Below are 17,605 nucleotides of genomic sequence, written 5' to 3'. Positions count from 1 at the left end.
TGTTCTGGTGCCCAAAAGAGTTAATTTTTTAAAACAAATGTTTAAAAAAATAACAAAATGTGTTTTATGCTTTTTTGTATATTTTTTTCTTTTTACAAGAATTGTTGGTGAAGATTTTCTTTTGAAACATTTTAATATCTGTTTTTTTCTGGTGTTTTTCTTGTTATATAGGAAAGCCTAAGACCAGAAATGAACCCCATAAAAAACTCTACTTGGAGACTTTGGTGTCAAATAACTTATGTCCATGTTGTTGGTGCAAATAGAAAAGCTTTTGTAAAATCCTAAAACTACTGTGTGTAAATCAGACATGAGATCTATCTTTATAGAAGATTATACTGTTTGGAAGACGGGAAACATTCATATAGCCAGCTGGTGGTGATGTAGTCAGTGATGGACTCTGGCCAAATATGTTTCTAGAGCCGTAGTAGAAGATGTCGTCCTCATCATGAAGTAGTTATTTCTCATGTCACGTGTAATGAATATCTCCTGCAGTATTGTTAATTCCGATTCCAGTGTCGGTAAATGAGACGACAATTAGTGTTATGGAAGATGAGTCTATGAGAAACGTATTCAGCTGCAAACTCCGAGGAAGAAACTGCTTGTTGTCTGTGACCTAAAATATATAGGTTTATTAGTAGGTGTAAAGAATAAAACTAAATACTGTAAAATAATAATTCTCCATGTTTCCCCTTATCTCCAATAATTGTAATATTACAAAGGATTTTTATGATGTTACATCAGCTCATTTTCTCCTTCAGGTCTCTACAATATCGAATCCTCTCAGTGAAGATCTTCTGTCTAAGAGAATTTTCCTGATTTCTCCATCAAAGATGGATATGGACAGAGACAAGATGACAGAGAAAATATTACACCTCATCCTAGAGATCCTCTTCCGGCTTACTGGAGAGGTGAGAGATTCTGATGACGTCACATTACATCATTCTTCTCTATGGGAATAACAGATGGACAGAACTGGAGAGGTGAGGACTCTGGAAATGTCTGGAGTGAGATTCATTAATGTGCCTCTCCATAACCAGGATTACACAGTAGTGAAGAAGACGTCTAGTGAGCGCTGTCAGGACCCTGTGTCTGAGGGATGGGGAAGACCCCGGAGCCCAATTATGGGGGCTCCACCTCACCCCCTGATAGATGAGGATATCAATAACCAGAAGATCCTAGAACTCGCCTACAAGATGATTGAGCTGCTGACTGGAGAGGTGACACTGCTGGGACATTATTCAGTAACACTATGAAGGGTTCTGGGGGATGACAATATCATTGTATGTGTCAGGTTCCTATAAGGTGTCAGGATTTTTCCATCTATTTCTCCATGGAGGAGTGGGAGTATTTAGAAGGACACAAAGATCTGTACAAGGACGTCATGATGGAGGTTCCCCAGCCCCTCACATCACCAGGTAATAGGACTAAATACACAGCCTATAATTATCTGTATGTAAAGAATGAATTCAGTCCCTGTATGTGTTTCCGCCAGATCTATCCAGTAAGAGGACAACACCAGAGAGAAGTCACCATACTCTTCCACAGGACTGTAAACAAGAAGATCCCAATGTTCCTCAAGATCATCAGGTAGATGGAGAGGTATTATGAGGTCTCCCCTATGATGTGCAGATGGCTGTGATGATCTTGTCCTCAGTCTTGTTTTATCCACCAGTATTATATGTTTTATACTTGAGTAATGAGAGTGGTGGAGATGGTGGGATAAGAGCTGATCATAGATGTGACTTCTCCATCTGTCTGTGACTTTTACAATATTTGTTTCAGGGTGAAGATCTGACCCATATTAATACTACAGAGACATATGTGAGAGGTGATGAGAGGTGTAAAGAGGAGATTCCTACATACGACTACCCAGGTGAGTAGTAACCACTACATGTAGAGAACGTACAGATTCTGCTCAGTCACCGGCTATGGCTGCTTTATCAGTTGTATAGTCTGGCCATATCACAGTCATGTGATCACCATTTTGCCTATAGACCACAATATTCTCCTCCACCCAAAACTGTTCAAATGACTTTGGGCATTGAAAGCCCTTTTCTATACAAATTACAACCTGGATAATCCACCTACCCCCTGGGATTAGGAGACGCTGAGCGTTCCCTGTCCACATCTGTAAACTACAAAGCCAAATGACAGCGTATGTAGAATGAGCTGACAAGTTAGAAAATCAGTTGAAGAAAAATATTATGATGGGCCTGTAAGGGCTCTGTCACACATCAGCGTTTCCAGTATGTGTGGTGACCGTTTTCACACGTACTGGAGACGCTGACACACGTAGACCCATTCAAATGAATGGGTCTGCGCACATGTCATTGTGTTTCCAGGGACCGTGTGTCTGAGGGCAAAACACGCTGACATGTCCGCTTTTTTACATGCTGCACGAGCCGCGAAACATCCCAAACTGATGACACACGGAAAATGACTCGCTGGAGCAAGAGGGCTCCATGCCCTGAGCTGAGCTCATTGAGCAGTGTCCTGTCACTTACTGAGCTCGGCACAGGTCATGGGACCCGGTCGCAGCAACGAGTCATTTTCCTCTGCTCCTCAGCGTGTGCTTTCGCCTCAAACAAGGTGAGTATAATGATTTTTTATTTTATTCTTATTTTTATAGGTTTTGGTGGTATCGGGAGATGAATACTACTCTCAACATTGTCCCTTGCTAGCGCCGATCGCAGTGCAAGCAGGTGACAATGATGACAGATGCTTTCAGCACCCGGCGCTTGGGAACAGCACTAACTGAACCGTTGATTCCCAGGCGCCAGTAAGTGAGATCCTGATGTGGCACACTGTGCACAAGGACATGGATATCTCCGGTACTGTTTTTTTCAGTATCGGAAATATCCGGATGTGTGAAAGAGCCATAAGAGAAAGCGGGGGTAATGATGCTGTTGGCTTCCTAAAACCCTGATATCTTATTGGATGAATCTACCTTCTCTCCCTTCTGTGTGGCTGAATGTGCTCATATGGTCCCTACAAGTCCAGGTCCAGTCTTTCTGGCCAAACTTCGCTGTTATAATCAACAAAATTAAATGTGTAGTGAGGGCCAAGTGTGAATTTCTGTACAATAGCAACAGAGTTTCCCTTTATCCTGACTTTTCAATTTCTTTTAAAACTGACTAACTTCAAACAGGATTATGATAAACTACATAAAAAACATTACACCTGTGCCATGATATATTTCTAAGCTGTGCATGGTTGACGACTGTAATATACATTTTTCCACGTCTGCAGGAGATGTGTTGGCATGGGTTGAGCCCTGGTTTCATGGAATTATTATTATTTACTATTATACTGCCATTTATTCCATGGTGCTATACATGTGAAAAATGGGGTATACGTAGCAAAAAGACTTACAATGATCTTAACAAAATGAGTCAGCGACTGGTGCAGGAGGAGAGAGGACCCTGCCCGTGAGGGCTCACAATCTACAATAGATGGGTGAGGATACAGTAGGTGGGGTAGAGCTGGTCGTGCGCTGTATGGTGGAGCGGTGGTTACTGCAGATTGTAGGCTTGTTGGAAGAGGTGGGTCTTCAGGTTCCTTTTGAAGGTTTCCACGGTAGGTGAGAGTTTGATATTCTGGGGTAGAGAGTTCTAGAGTAGGGGGATGCACGGGAGAAATCTTGTATGCGATTGTGGGAAGAGGAGATAAGAGGGGAGAGAAGGAGATCTTGTGAGGATCGGAAGTTGCGTGTGCAGGTACGTACTGGGAGACTAGGTCACAGGGGGAGACAGGTTGTAGATGGCTTTGTATGCCAGGGTTAGGGTTTTAAACTGGAGTCTCTGGGCAATGGGGAGCCAGTGAAGGGATTGATAGAGAGGAGAGGCCAAGGAATAGCGGCGGTACATGTGGATTAGTCGGGCAGTAGAGTTTAGGATAGATTGGAGGGGCGCAAGAGTGTTAGAAGGGAGGCCACAGAGCAGGAGGTTGCAGAGGTCGAGGCGGGAGATGATGAGGGCATGCACTAGTGTTTTTGCAGAGTCATTGCTGAGGAACATGCGGATGTGGGAAGTATGTTTGAGTTGGAGGTGGCAGGAAGTGGAAAGGGCTTGGATATGTGGTTTGAAGGAGAGATCAGAGTCCAGGGTTACCCCAAGGCAGCGAGCTTGCAGGACTGCGGAGAGTGAACAGCTATTGACGATGATGGATAAGTCAGACGGGGGAATGAATGAGAAGATGAATGAGAAGGTGGAAAGATGATGAATTCTGTTTTATCCATGTTAAGTTTTAGAAATCTGGCAGAGAAGAAGGATGAGATAGCGGACAGACGTTGTGGAATTTTGGTTAGTAGGGAGGAGATAATGGGTCCAGAGAGGTAGATCTGTGTGTCATCAGCATAGAAGTGATACTGAAAGCCGTGAGACTCTATGAGCATTCCCAGGCCAAAGGTGTAGATGGGGAAGAGCAGGGGTCCTAGAAACTGAACCTTGGGGGACACCGACAGATAGGGGGCGAGATGAGGTGGTTGTGTGTGAGTGGGAGATGCTGAATGTCTGGTCTGAAGATGTATGAAGAGATCCAATATAGGGCCAAGTCCGTGATGCCAAGACATGAGAGAGTCTGTAGTAAGAGGGAATGGTCCACTGTGTCGAAGGCAGATGACAGGTCCAGGAGGAGGACAGAGTAGTGTCGCTTGGATTTGGCGGTTAGTAGGTCATTGGTGACTTTAGTCAGGGCAGTTTCAGTGGAGTGGATAGTCGTAGAGGATGGGTCAAGGAAGGGCTTTTGAGGATGGGTGTGATTGAGGCGTGTTTGAAACATGAGGGGATGTAACCGGTTGTTAGTGACAGGTTGAAGAGGTGGGTTAGGGTTGGGATGAAGACTGTGGTAAGGTTAAGGATGAGGTGGGACGGGATTGGGTCAATTTCGCAGGTGGTGAGGTTTAATTTAGAGAGTAAAGAGGAGACTTGATCTTCTGTAATGGTGGAGAAGTGGGGTTTGGAGGAGGAAGGTTGAGTAGATATGCGGAGGGTCTGTGAGGACTTTAGGAAAAACTTTGTCTGAAGTTGTCAATCTTCTGCTTGAAGAATGAGGCAACTCTTCAGCTGAGAGGAGAGGGAGGAGGCGCTGGGGGACAAAGGAGAGAATTGAAAGAGTTAAATAGCTTTTTAGGGTTGTGAGACAGGGAGGATATGAGAGATGAGAAGTAGGTTTATTTTGCTGCTGTGAGTGTGGAGTTGAAAACAGTGAGGGATTATTTGAATGCGATGAAGTGTTGGATGGAGTGTGACCTTTTCCATCTCCGCTCAGCAACCCTGGAGGTCCGTCGCAGTTCTTTAGTGAGGTTGGTGTGCCAGGGTTGCCTATTGAATGTGCGAGCTTTGGTATGTGTGAGAGGGACGACTGAGTTGAGAGCTGCAGCTGTTGTGGTGTTATATAAAGCAGCATCTGCGTCGTGTAAAGAATTTGTCTGTAAGAGGGAGGAGGAATTCAGAGAGTGAGTGTAGGTCATGGTGTTTGAGGTTTCTGCGAGGGTGTGCAAGTTTGTGGAGTGGGGATTGTGGACCTGGAGAGGAGAGGACAGAGAATGTAAGTAGGTTGTGGTCAGAGAGAGGGAGAGGAGAGTTTAAATAGGGAACAGAGGCGGTTGAAGATGAGGTCTAGTGTTTGGCCATCTTTATGCGTGGCTGCAGAAGACCATTAAGCAAGATTGAAGTAGGAAGTGAGGGACAGGAGCTTAGAGACAGATGAGTGGGATGTGTCAATGGGGATGTTGAAGTCGCCCATGATAATAGTGGTGATGTCAGCGGAAAGGAAGTGAAGCAGCCAGGTGGTGAAGTGGTCGAAGAAAGTTGTGGCTGGCCCTGGGGGGGGCGGTAAATGACAGCCAGTTGGAGGTTGGAGGGGGAGTAGAGTGGAATCATTCCATGTCACAAATTACATTATGTTTTAGATCCTAAAGAATTTGGATTACTGCACAATCTCTGCTGAAGTAGGTAACAGTAATACTTTCTTTACTCTTCTGGTCAGAACTGTGTAGCTCCAATGGTCCACCATAAATGAGTGCAACTCCAGTTTAGTGTTGGAGCTCTCTTCACAAACATATGTTGTTGTTGGTTATGTAACATGTTTTTTATTCTATGTCTCTTTTTTACAGGTTCATTGTGTATGATAGTTTGATTGTGGTGAGATCGGCCTGCCTCACTTGTGTGTCTGCAACTCCTTGGTAGAAAAAAAGAGAGGGGTCGCTCACTGGTCTATTCGGGTGCTCTGAAGAAAAAAGTAATCTCAATTGCAAAAAGAACTTCGGCACTCCATACATGAAAATATAAGAAATATTGTATCTGGACTAATGTCACTTTGAAAAATGAAGTTTTTTTGCGCATAATTTGGCCAATTTATGTGTGCCCATCAACCACGACAAGGTCACCTTCGTATGATGGGAAACTACGCTACACTACCACTGGATATGAGTGGCATATCCAGTGGTAGTGTAGCGTAGTTTCCCATCATACGAAGGTGACCTTGTCGTGGTTGATGGGCACACATAAATTGGCCAAATTATGCGCAAAAAACCTTCATTTTTCAAAGTGACATTAGTCCAGATACAATATTTCTTATATTTTCATGTATGGAGTGCCGAAGTTCTTTTTGCAATTGCAACTCCTTGGTAGTCTTTAAAAAAAAAAAGTCTCCATTGCCTCTTCCAAATGGCCAAAGTCAAAATTGAAAACCACCTCAGCTCGACACTATTATAAAAGTTCTCTTTAAATGTTCTTCTTGAAACTCATCTGACAGAAAATATTGGCCCTTATGATAGTTTAGATTGCCAAGAGCCCCAGAACTCCATGCTCTAATTACTGCAGAGAGGTTTCATCACTAGTTACTCGTTTTTTACTGATGAAAACTGTTGAGTTTGATCATTTCAGTAGATGTGTTATTGTCTATAGTCACAGTTTTTACTACAGTAGTTAATGCCCAAAATACTCTGATTTAACCACTTCCCTCAGCCAGTTTTGTGTTCCAAATCAGGCCCCATTTTTCAAATCTGACGTGTGTCACTTTGTCCTGGTAACTTTGGAATTCTTCTCAAAGGATAATAGGAAACAGATAGACCTTATAAATAATTTTCTAACTTCTCTTGAATCCGACAATACCCTATATACGGTTGTACATTACTGTTTGGGCACAATACAGGTTAAGAAGGGAAGAACCGCCATTTAGTTATTTGAATGCAGATCTTGCTGGAATAGTTTGCAGACACAAATATATTGAGGTCACCTGGCAGCTCAAAGGATGGCCATCACAAACAGGCTTGGCGCTATCCACTACATTTTTCAGATCCCAGGGATTGCCTTGCTCATAGTTAGTAAAGCCGAATAAAGACTTGCGTCCATCAAGTTCGACCTGTTAGTTCTGTAATTGCTAAAGTTGATCCAGAGGAGGGCAAAAACCCCAAATGATTTAGCCAATCTTCACCTGAGGAAAAATTCCCTCCCGACTCTGAAACCAGCAGTCAGAATAAATCCCTGTATCAACCTACTATTTTATTCTATTTTTAAGTATATGCAGAAATCTGCCTGGTATCTAGAAATGCATCCAGTCCCCGCTTGAACTGGTTTAGTGAATCCGACATTACCGTCTCCTCACTCAGTGAATTCCATATTCTCACTGCTCTTACCGTAAAGAACCCCTTCCTATGCTGGTGCTGAAACCTTTTCTCTGCCAGTCTTAGTGAATGCCCTCTTGTTACCGTAATATCCCTCCTTTTGAACAAATCCCGGGCAAGGTCTCTATACTGTCCCCTAACATATTTGTACACATTTATTATGTCCCCCCTCAACCTTCTCTTTTCCAGGCTGAATAGTCCTAGTTTTGCCAACCTCTCTGGGTATTGCAGTCCTTCCATTCCCCTTATTAATTTTGTTGCCCTCCTTTGTACCTTTTCAAGCTCATTTATATCCTTTCTATATATTGGGGCCCATAACTGAGCACAGTATTCCAAGTGTGGTCTGACCAGTGCTTTGTACAGTGGAAGAACAATGTTCTCATCCTTTGCAGCTATACCTCTTCTGATACATCCCATTACCCTGTTTGCCCTTACAGCAGCGGCCTGACTTTGGGCACTCCAATTTAGTTTGCTATCAATCAAGATGCCCAAGTCCTTCTCCATCTCTGAATTCCCCAATGATTTCCCATTCAGTGAGTACTGGTGACTTCCATTTTTCCTTCCCATATGTATGACCTTACATTTCTCCTCGTTAAACCTCATTTGCCATTTAATGCTCCACCTACCCAGCTTATCCAAATCCCTCTGTAGGTCTGCACTGTCCTCTTTTGTATTAATTGTTTTACATAACTTTGTGTCATCTGCAAATATTGATATTTTACTATTTATCCCGTTGACTATGTCGTTAATAAAGATATTAAATAACATTGGGCCTAGTACAGACCCCTGTGGTACCCCACTAGTGACGCTTACCCAATCTGAGTATATTCCATTTATAACCACCCTCTGCCTTCTATCCCTTAGCCAGTTTGCTACCCACTTGCAGACATTTTCCCCCAGCCCCATCATTCTCATTTTGTATACCAACCTATTATGTGGCACGCTATCGAACGCTTTTGAGAAGTCGAGATACACGACATCCACTGGTTCCCCCTGATCTACTCGAGAGCTAACCTCCTCGTAGAAGTCAATCAGGTTTGTTTGGCAGGAGCGATTCCTCATGAATCCATGTTGGTTCGGGGTTAATAGATTATTAGCATCAAGATGCTCCATGATTGCCTCATTAATAAAGCCTTCAAAAATTTTGCCCACAACGGACGTCAGACTCACCGGCCGATAGTTTCCGGCGTCACTTTTCGCTCCCTTTTTGAATATTGGCACTACATTCGCCTGTCGCCAATCAAGTGGCACAGACCCAGTCTCAACAGAGTCCTTAAATATAAGATATAACGGTCTGTCTATCACATTACTTAGTTCCCTTAGTACCCGTGGGTGTATGCCATCAGGTCCTGGTGATTTGTTTATTTTAATGTTACTGAGGCGTTTCTGTACCCCAGCTTGGGTTAGATTAGTCATACTTAGTGGAGGATTGAGTTTGTCACTTCTCATTTCTCCTGTTAGTTCTTTTTCCTTTGTGAAAGTTGACGAAAAAAATTTATTTAATAGATTAGCTTTATCCTCATCTTTCTCTATGATTTTGCCTTCCTCACTTTTTATCGGTCCAATATTATCCGATTTAATCCTTTTACTATTTATATATGTAAAGAACAGTTTGGGATTTGATCTACTTTCCCTAGCAATACGTCTCTCTGTTTCCTCCTTCGCTATTTTTATTTGTTTTTTGCAGGTTCTCGTTTTTTCCTTGTAACACATTAGTGCCTCCTTACTGTTTTCCTGTTTTAATCTCTTGAATGCCTCTTTTTTGCTATTTAACGCCCCTTTTACGTTCTTATTCAACCATATTGGTTTCCTCTTATTTCGGGCCCTTTTATTCCCATACGGTATATACCTCTCGCACTGAGTATTCAGAATTCTTTTGAAGGTTTCCCATTTACTATTCGTATTTCCTTGATTAAGAACTTTGTCCCAGTCTATAAGTTGAAGGTTTTCTTTCAGCTGATCAAACTTCGCCCTCCTAAAGTTTAATGTTTTTGTTGTTCCCTTATTGATAACCCTACTGAAGGGCATTTTGAAATTGATAATATTATGATCGCTATTACCTAGGTGCCCCCCTATCTGTACCTCAGTTATTCTATCAGGCCTATTAGTCAATATTAAGTCCAACACTGCCTTCCCTCTCGTTGGTTCCTGCACTAGTTGGGAGAGATAATTATCATCACCCTTTAAACCCTCTTACACAGAGACCCATAGGCTTGGGACACGGTGTTATCTGCTGAACAATGGTCAGGTAGTCAGGTCAGAATCAGGAGGGCGGAAAAAATACAAGATCAGAAGACGCAAGAATAGTCAGTAAACGAGCTGGGATTACAATAGGAAACAAACACATCATTGGCAGACGCCCTAATATGACAAAAGGGCAGAAAACCAGAGCAGCTGAAATCCCCATAAAGTGACTCCATTTTGGAAATTATAACCCAGAGTGATTTAATCTATGTAAGTAGTGACTATTTTAACTTCACAGCCACTTTCTGGAAATTAGCACGCAGTGGATGTTGGAGAGTGAAAATTGCACATTTGCCATTTTATTGCCAACACATAGTGCCCAGATTGTGCTCCAGGAGACACACACACTGTAAATTAAGAGGGTTCTTCTCACTATAGTAATGCCAAATACATGAAGGCTAAATGTGGTTTGGGCACACTGCAAGGCTAAGAAGAGAGGGGGATATTTGACTTTGGGAAAGCGAATATTGCTGGATTTTTTATGGAAGCCATGTTGCTTTTCAAGAGCTTTTCAGCCACAAATAATGTGGAAGCCTCTGTTTTTCCATTGACAGATAATGGACCTGAGTGGAAACTTGTTTTTTGTGAGATGAAAATAAGTTTTTATTGGTTTTATTTTCAGCTACATAACATAGGTGGCTTTTTATTCCATATTTGGGAGGCAGAATGAACAAACAGTTGAACACCACACTCCACTGGTTCTTGCTATGAGGTTTCTATTAGACTTTAAACTGGCATTGTCTTGGTCAATTTTTTTTTTTACATAAACTGTTCATAAAAATGTTAAGAAGAAATGTTAGATATAAATTTCAAAGATATTTTATTAAAAAATAACTGGTTTTATTCTTAGCAGATGACTGTACCAGGAGAGCAGAGGGACTGCTGACATCTTCAATTTTTAAATCAGATGATCTTGAGTTCCCACAGGCTACAATTGAAGAGAATGCCATTACGAAGCGTGGGAATTATTTTAACCAGATATCAGATCTTGTTGGACACCAGAGAAGTCACACAGGGGGGAAGCCATTTTCCTGTTCAGAATGTGGGAAATATTTTGCACAGAAATGGAATCTTGTTACACACCAGAGAATTCACACAGGAGAGAAGCCTTTTTCATGTTCAGAATGTGGGAAATGTTTTACAGAGAAATCAAGTCTTCTCAAACATCTGAGAATTCACACAGGGGAGAAGCCTTTCTCATGTTCAGAATGTGGGAAATGTTTTGTAGATAAATCAAGTCTTGTTGCACATCTGAGAACGCACACAGGGGAGATGCCATTTTTCTGTTCAGAATGTGGGAAATATTTTACAAAGAAATCAAATTTTGTTAAGCACCAAAGAACTCACACAGGGGAGAAGCCTTTTCCATGTTTAGAATGTGGGAAATGTTTTAACCAGAAATGGAATCTTGTTATACACCAAAGAACTCACACAGGGGAGAAGCCTTTTTCATGTTCAGAATGTGGGAAATGTTTTAACCAGAAATCAGATTTTGTTAGGCACCAGAGAACCCACACAGGGGAGAAGCCTTTTCGATGTTCAGAATGTGGAAAATGTTTTAACCGGAAAGTGTATCTTGATAGCCACCAGAGAACCCACACAGGAGAGAAGCCTTTTCCCTGTTCAGTATGTGGAAAATGTTTTAACTGGAAATCGCTTCTTGATACCCACCAGAGAGCCCACACAGGGGAGAAGCCGTTTTCCTGTTTAGAATGTGGAAAATGTTTTAATCGGAAAGCGCATCTTGTTAGACACCAACACAGTCACACAGAGGAGAAGCCTATTTCATGTTCTTAATGTGGGAAATGTATTAACTGAATATTGTAAATATTGTATCTTATTAAATGGGTTGTCCCCTTGTCATTTCTCACTTTTACCTCGTTAAAATAAAAACACTTATACTCCGCTTCCGTGCCAGCACCGTTTCAGCAGTGTTGGGACTCTCGTTCCCGGGGCTCACGTTAGGCTTTACGTCATGTGAGCCCTGCTCACAATAAGCGACTGCTCTCTGACTTCCTCATGATGTTCGATTTGTCCAAATGTGGGGACAGTGACGCCAATGCTGATTGGGCACAGGGCTCACATGACGTAACAACCTCTTATGAGCCCCAGAAAAGAAAGTGCTGACATTGCAGGCACGGGACCAGCATAAGAGGTTTGTATACTGTAAGTGTTTTTGTTTTAATAGGACCAAACATGAGGAATGAGAAGGGATTGTCCAAGTAGTGGACAACCCTTTCAATTATCAAACATACCACACCGAGAGAAGCGATTTATCATACCTGCAGTGTGAAAAATGAATTACTGGAAAATTGTATTTTGTTGACCATCAAAAATAACTCAGACGACGAGAAACAATATATGTTAAATAATAAATGCTATATGCTAAGGTAGTGATAGATAACTTAATATAAATGGTGAATATCAAGACCAACCTGTACATGTGAGTCCAACAGGGCTTGCTGCACTCACAAGATAGAATATGTTTCTGTGTAGAGACCTTCTTGTACTCGATGATACGGAGTAGTGGTCAGTAGTCCAACAGTGATTTCCACAAGTGTACAGTTATCAGCGGCGGGCTGGGCCAGGGGTAGGAGGGTCGCAGTTTGACGCCGCTGGCCGTCTGACGCTATAGAAGCCGGGTGCCGTCACTGTACATACAGAAGGTGTACAAGTCCCGGCAGCCGCATCCCAGCATTACAGACACACCCACACTGTGCAGTGTCTGCTGAACTCACCAGCACAGAGCGGCTTCAATTTCTTCTGGCTGGAGACGGAGAGGAGTCGGGGAACAAGATGGTCAGCATTGAGCTGAGGCAGGAGGTGAAGAATGAGGAGAAGACAGGGCAATATTCATGGCACTATCTGCAGTCGCACTACCTGTGGCTCAGGCTGATTTATTGCAGCAGCCTGAACCCTCACACAGATCAGGTCAGTGGGGTCATCGGCTCCAGTGTCACCTGATCTGTATGTAAGTTCAATCTGCAGCAATAACTCGGTGAGAGTCAGATAGAGACTGCAGGCAGCGTATACAGGACCTTACACTGACTGATCCTTGGCCTAGAGGACATCATATAGTATATAGGACCATATATTATAGGATGTGAGGTGCTGTAGGCAGAGGATCAGTCAGTGCATATTATATTGCATATCTGTGCACAATATAACACACCCAGTATTGTTATATGTGATCTGAAGTCTATAGCCACAGTATAGTATATACTAATCTGTATACTGCCTGTGCTGTACTGTGTGCACAGACATCAGATGGTCAGAGGCATAACTAGAGTCCTAAAGGCCCCGGTGCAAAATTTGGATCGAGGCTACCACCAGTATTTTGGTCAGATCTATGGGCTCCTGCAGTAACGTCCCTCGTCCTGCAATAACGTCACATGGCAGTGACATCATGCGGCACCCATGTCTGGCACGCCGACGTCAGCTGCCAGTCCATGATAGCTCGGCGGCCACTATAGCATTGCGAGGAACTAGTGCATTTCTGCGCCCCAACACATTTGAGCAGAATGTGCATCTATAGACTCACATTAGCTGCAGACAGGGCGGGCATCAGCGGTCCCATGACTCCATGGGCCTGGTCACAGTCACACCCTTTGCGAGCGTGAGCCCCTGAAGATGTTTTATACAGGATGATAAAGGCTAGTATAATATCTAATGTCTGTAGTCACATTATATACTACAGCGGTGATTTATTACCTGTATATACTGAATGTGGTATAATATGTGCAGATATCGTTATATACAGAATAATATGCGGCTGATGTAATATCTGATGTGTGTATTCATGGGATGTATTATACTATCATATATTATCCTGTATAAACTGTCTGATAGCTGTAGTCACAGTATATCATATAACGGCCATGTATTCTCCTGTATGTGCTGTTCTATGTGCGCAGATATCAGATGTTGTATACAAGATAATGTGACTGGTGTAATATCTGATGTCTGTACTCATAGTATAGTGTACAACAGTCATATTATCCTATATATAACATCTATCTGTGCACATAGTATAACATATACATTATACCGGAGAATACATGACCATTATATGATATTCTGTGACTACAGTAGCCTCTGACTCCTAATTATTCCCCTCTGTGTTTCTGTAACCCATTACCCTGCCTCTCCTCCCTCCTGCTCACACCTGGCCTATTCCATGTGCTCTTAAAGCTTTATAAATTTAGAGACTCAGGTTTGTCTTGACCGTGGTCTGGCTCAGAAGTGTCGCTCTTAAGTGTCTAACAGAAATATGCCAGAAGTGACCTGAACTATTTATTAAATGTACTTGGCTTCTCTTTTTTACTTACTCACACTTAAACTTTCATTATGCTTACATATGCCCTTACTGTTTTTGCTCCACTAATCCTTACTCTCCTTCGCTATCCCCTAACCCCATCACCCTCTAATCAAATAATCATCTCTTCCCTCCTACCTCCCCACCTGACCTCATCTGCCGACCTGCTCGTCAACCTCAGATCTATCCTACTCAAGCATAAAACAAGCCAGACACTCTACTTCTCCTCACTGCTGGCGACATATCTCCCAATCCTGAACCCCCACAGCTGACACCTTCCACTAATTCCCCCTACTATCGTTTCCAACCAAATATAAACTACTGCAATCTCTCCTGCGTAAAACCCGTGCCGTTAACACCCGCCCCCTGCTCCCTCTCTCTGGAGCACTCTGGAACGCCCGCTCTGTCTGCAATAAGTTCTATGTGACTCATGACCTCTTTACCTCTCGTAATCTCACCTTCCTGGACATCACAGAAACATGGTTGACACCCTCCGACACTACCTCCCCTGCTGCGCTGTGTCCTCCACTTCACCCACACTCCACCCCCCTGGTAGCAGACATGGTGGAGTAGTGGGTCTTCTCCTTTCTGCCACCTGCACCTTTAGCCCTATCCCACCTCTGCCCTCCCTTATTCTCCCTTCTTTTGAAGTTCACTCTGTCTGCATCTATTCTCCCTTCAGCCTCCAAGTGGCTGTCATATACAGACCTCCGGGCCCGGTCACTATCTTTTTATTGACCAATTCTCCACCTGGCTTCTTTACTTTCTCTCTGTTGACATTCCCACAATCTTCATGGACGATTTCAACATCCCCACTCACACTCGCCAGTCAGGCGCATCCAAACTCCGGTCTCCTACTTCATCTTTTGGACTTACTCAGTGGTCCTCCTCAGCCATCCACACAGATGAACACACACTAGACCTCATCTTCACCTGACTCTGCTCCCTATCTAACTTCACAACCTACCCCTATATGACCACCATCTACTCACGTTCTCATTCCTGTCCTCCTCACCTCTCACCCATGTCCAGCAACTAGTACACACCCGCAGAACCCTTGCACATCTAGACACACACACTATTTAACTCTATTCTATCACTGACATCCATATCTTCACTCCACGACACAGGCAGCACCACTGCTTTCTACAGTGCCACTCTCACATCAGCTATTGACCCGGTTACCTCTCTTGTGCATGACAGAGCACGCCGAATCAATAGACAACACTGGCACAATACCCTCACTAAAAAGCTTCGGCAAGAGTCCAGGGTTGCGGAGCGGCGTTGGAAGAAAACACATTCGCAAGATGACTTCAGTGCATTCAAACAAGCAACACTCACATTCAAACATTCAAATCAGCCCTCACACATAAGCCTTCCACTTACGGATGATGCTCCCAACAGTGGAGACAGGTAGGCCCAACTCCTTGGAAAGGGTTTTGTACCCCTTGCCAGCCTTGTGACCCTCCACGATCTTGTCTCTGATGGCCTTGGAATGCTCCTTTGTCTTTCCCATGTTGACCATGTCTGAGCGCTGTTCACAAGTTTGGGGAGGGTCTTAAATAGTTAGAAAAGGCTGGCAAAAGAGATCTTTAATCCACACATGTGAAGCTCATTATTCTTGGTGCCTGAACTACTTCTTAATACTTTAGGGGGACCAAACAGAATTCTTGTGGTTTGAGGGGTTGAATAATAAATGACACTCTGAATTAACTTTTAACGTTTTAAAAAAAAAAAAAAAACAAAGACAAAATTTGCTGCAGTGCATTTCCCACTTCCAGGCTGATCTACAGTACAAATGTCACAATGCCAAGTTAATTCCGCATGTGTCAACCAGCTAAATCTGCAGGGGGTTGAATACTACTTGTAGGCACTGTATATGATGGTATATATTATGATATCTGCACAGATATCAGATGTTTTATACAGGATACTACGTGACTGGTGTAATATCTGATGTCTATACTCATAGTATAGTGCACAACAGTCATATTATCCTGTATATAACATCTATCTGTGCACATAGTATATAGCTTATACAGTATACAGGTGAATACATGACCATATGATATACTGTGACTACAGATATTAGACAGTATATACAGGATAATATATGATGGTATATATTAACCCCTTTAAAGCCCATGACGTACTAATACACGTCTGTGCCCTGGGACTTAAGAGCCGGACCCGTATTAGTACGTCATCGCGATCGTGCGCGCACACAGGCTGTGCGGGCGCGATCGCCGCCGGGTGTCAGATGATTGTCACAGCTGACACCCGGTACTATGTGCAGGGAGCGGTCCCGCACCGCTCCCGGCACATTAACCCCCGCAATGCGATCGAAGTCGATCGCAGCATTGCGGTGGCTAAGGGGAGGTGATCGCAATACTCACCTGCTCTTCCGGCCTCCAGCGCTGTCTGCCGCGGCTTCCCGGGTGTTGCCATGACGACCCGATGTCGTCATGACAACATCCGGGTCACCAGACAGCAGGAAGATTTTTTGTTAATGCACAGTGCATGACCAAACAATCTTCTCACTGTGCAGCACTGACTGCCTGCATGTCCCAGAGTGGGACAAAGTAGAAAAGTAAAAAAACTCTCAGAAAGTAAAAAAAATAAATAAAACAAATTGTAAAAATCTAAAAAAAAAATAAAAAAATAATCCACCAAAAATAAAAATATAATGTACCCATCAATAAATATTATTATGAAAAAAAAACAAACAATAAAAGTGCACATATTTGGTATCGCCGCGTCCGTAACAACCTGACCTATAAAACTGTCCCACTAGTTAACCCCTTCAATGAAAACGGTAAAAAAAAAAAAAAAACGAAGCAAAAAACAATGCTTTATCATCATACCGCCAAACAAAAAATGGAATAACACGCGATAAAAAAAATGAATATAAATAAAAATGGTACCGCTGAAAACGTCATCTTGTCCCGCAAAAAACAAGCCGCCATACAGCTCCATCATCCGAAAAATCAAAAAGTTATAGCTCTCAGAATAAAGCGATGCAAAAAAATAATTTTTTCTATAAAATAGCTTATATTGTGTAAAAGCGCCAAAACATAGAAAAACGATATAAATGTGGTACCGCTGTAAACTTACTGACCCGAAGAATAAAGCTACCTTATCAATTTTACCACACACGGAGTAGAATAAAAGAATTTAAAAAAAAACAATTCCTGAATTGTTGGTTTTTGTTTATTCTGCCTCCAAAAAGCTGGAATAGAAAGCGATCAAAAAATGTCACGTGTCTGAAAATGGCACCAATAAAAACGTCAGCTCATCCCGCAAAAAACAAGCCGTCACATGACTCTCGGACAAAATATGGAAAAATTATAGCTCTCAAAATATGGCGATGCAAAAACTAGATTTTACAAAATATGTGTCTTTTAGTGTGTGACAGCTGT

General features: G+C 42.7%; 1 protein-coding gene across 1 annotated transcript in view; it reads left to right on the top strand.

The window, feature by feature from the left end:
* The first annotated feature begins 1,084 nt into the window (after window positions 1-1,084).
* LOC141270590 (uncharacterized) overlaps window positions 1,085-17,605 on the top strand; it is a 191,861-nt gene continuing 175,340 nt past the window's right edge. The window contains exons 1-3 of the mRNA XM_073680672.1: window positions 1,085-1,415; window positions 1,493-1,587; window positions 1,783-1,873. Coding sequence (XP_073536773.1) covers window positions 1,832-1,873 — 42 coding nt within the window. The 5' untranslated portion in view covers window positions 1,085-1,415; window positions 1,493-1,587; window positions 1,783-1,831. The remainder of the gene's footprint in view (window positions 1,416-1,492; window positions 1,588-1,782; window positions 1,874-17,605) is intronic.

This window comes from Phyllobates terribilis, unplaced genomic scaffold (genome assembly GCF_046119375.1).
Source record: "Phyllobates terribilis strain yellow unplaced genomic scaffold, ASM4611937v1 Scaffold_5__5_contigs__length_657084704, whole genome shotgun sequence".
NCBI classification, from domain to species: domain Eukaryota; kingdom Metazoa; phylum Chordata; class Amphibia; order Anura; family Dendrobatidae; genus Phyllobates; species Phyllobates terribilis.
The sequence above is the reverse complement of the archived record's forward strand: the minus strand, read 5'-3'. Positions and strand labels throughout refer to the sequence as shown.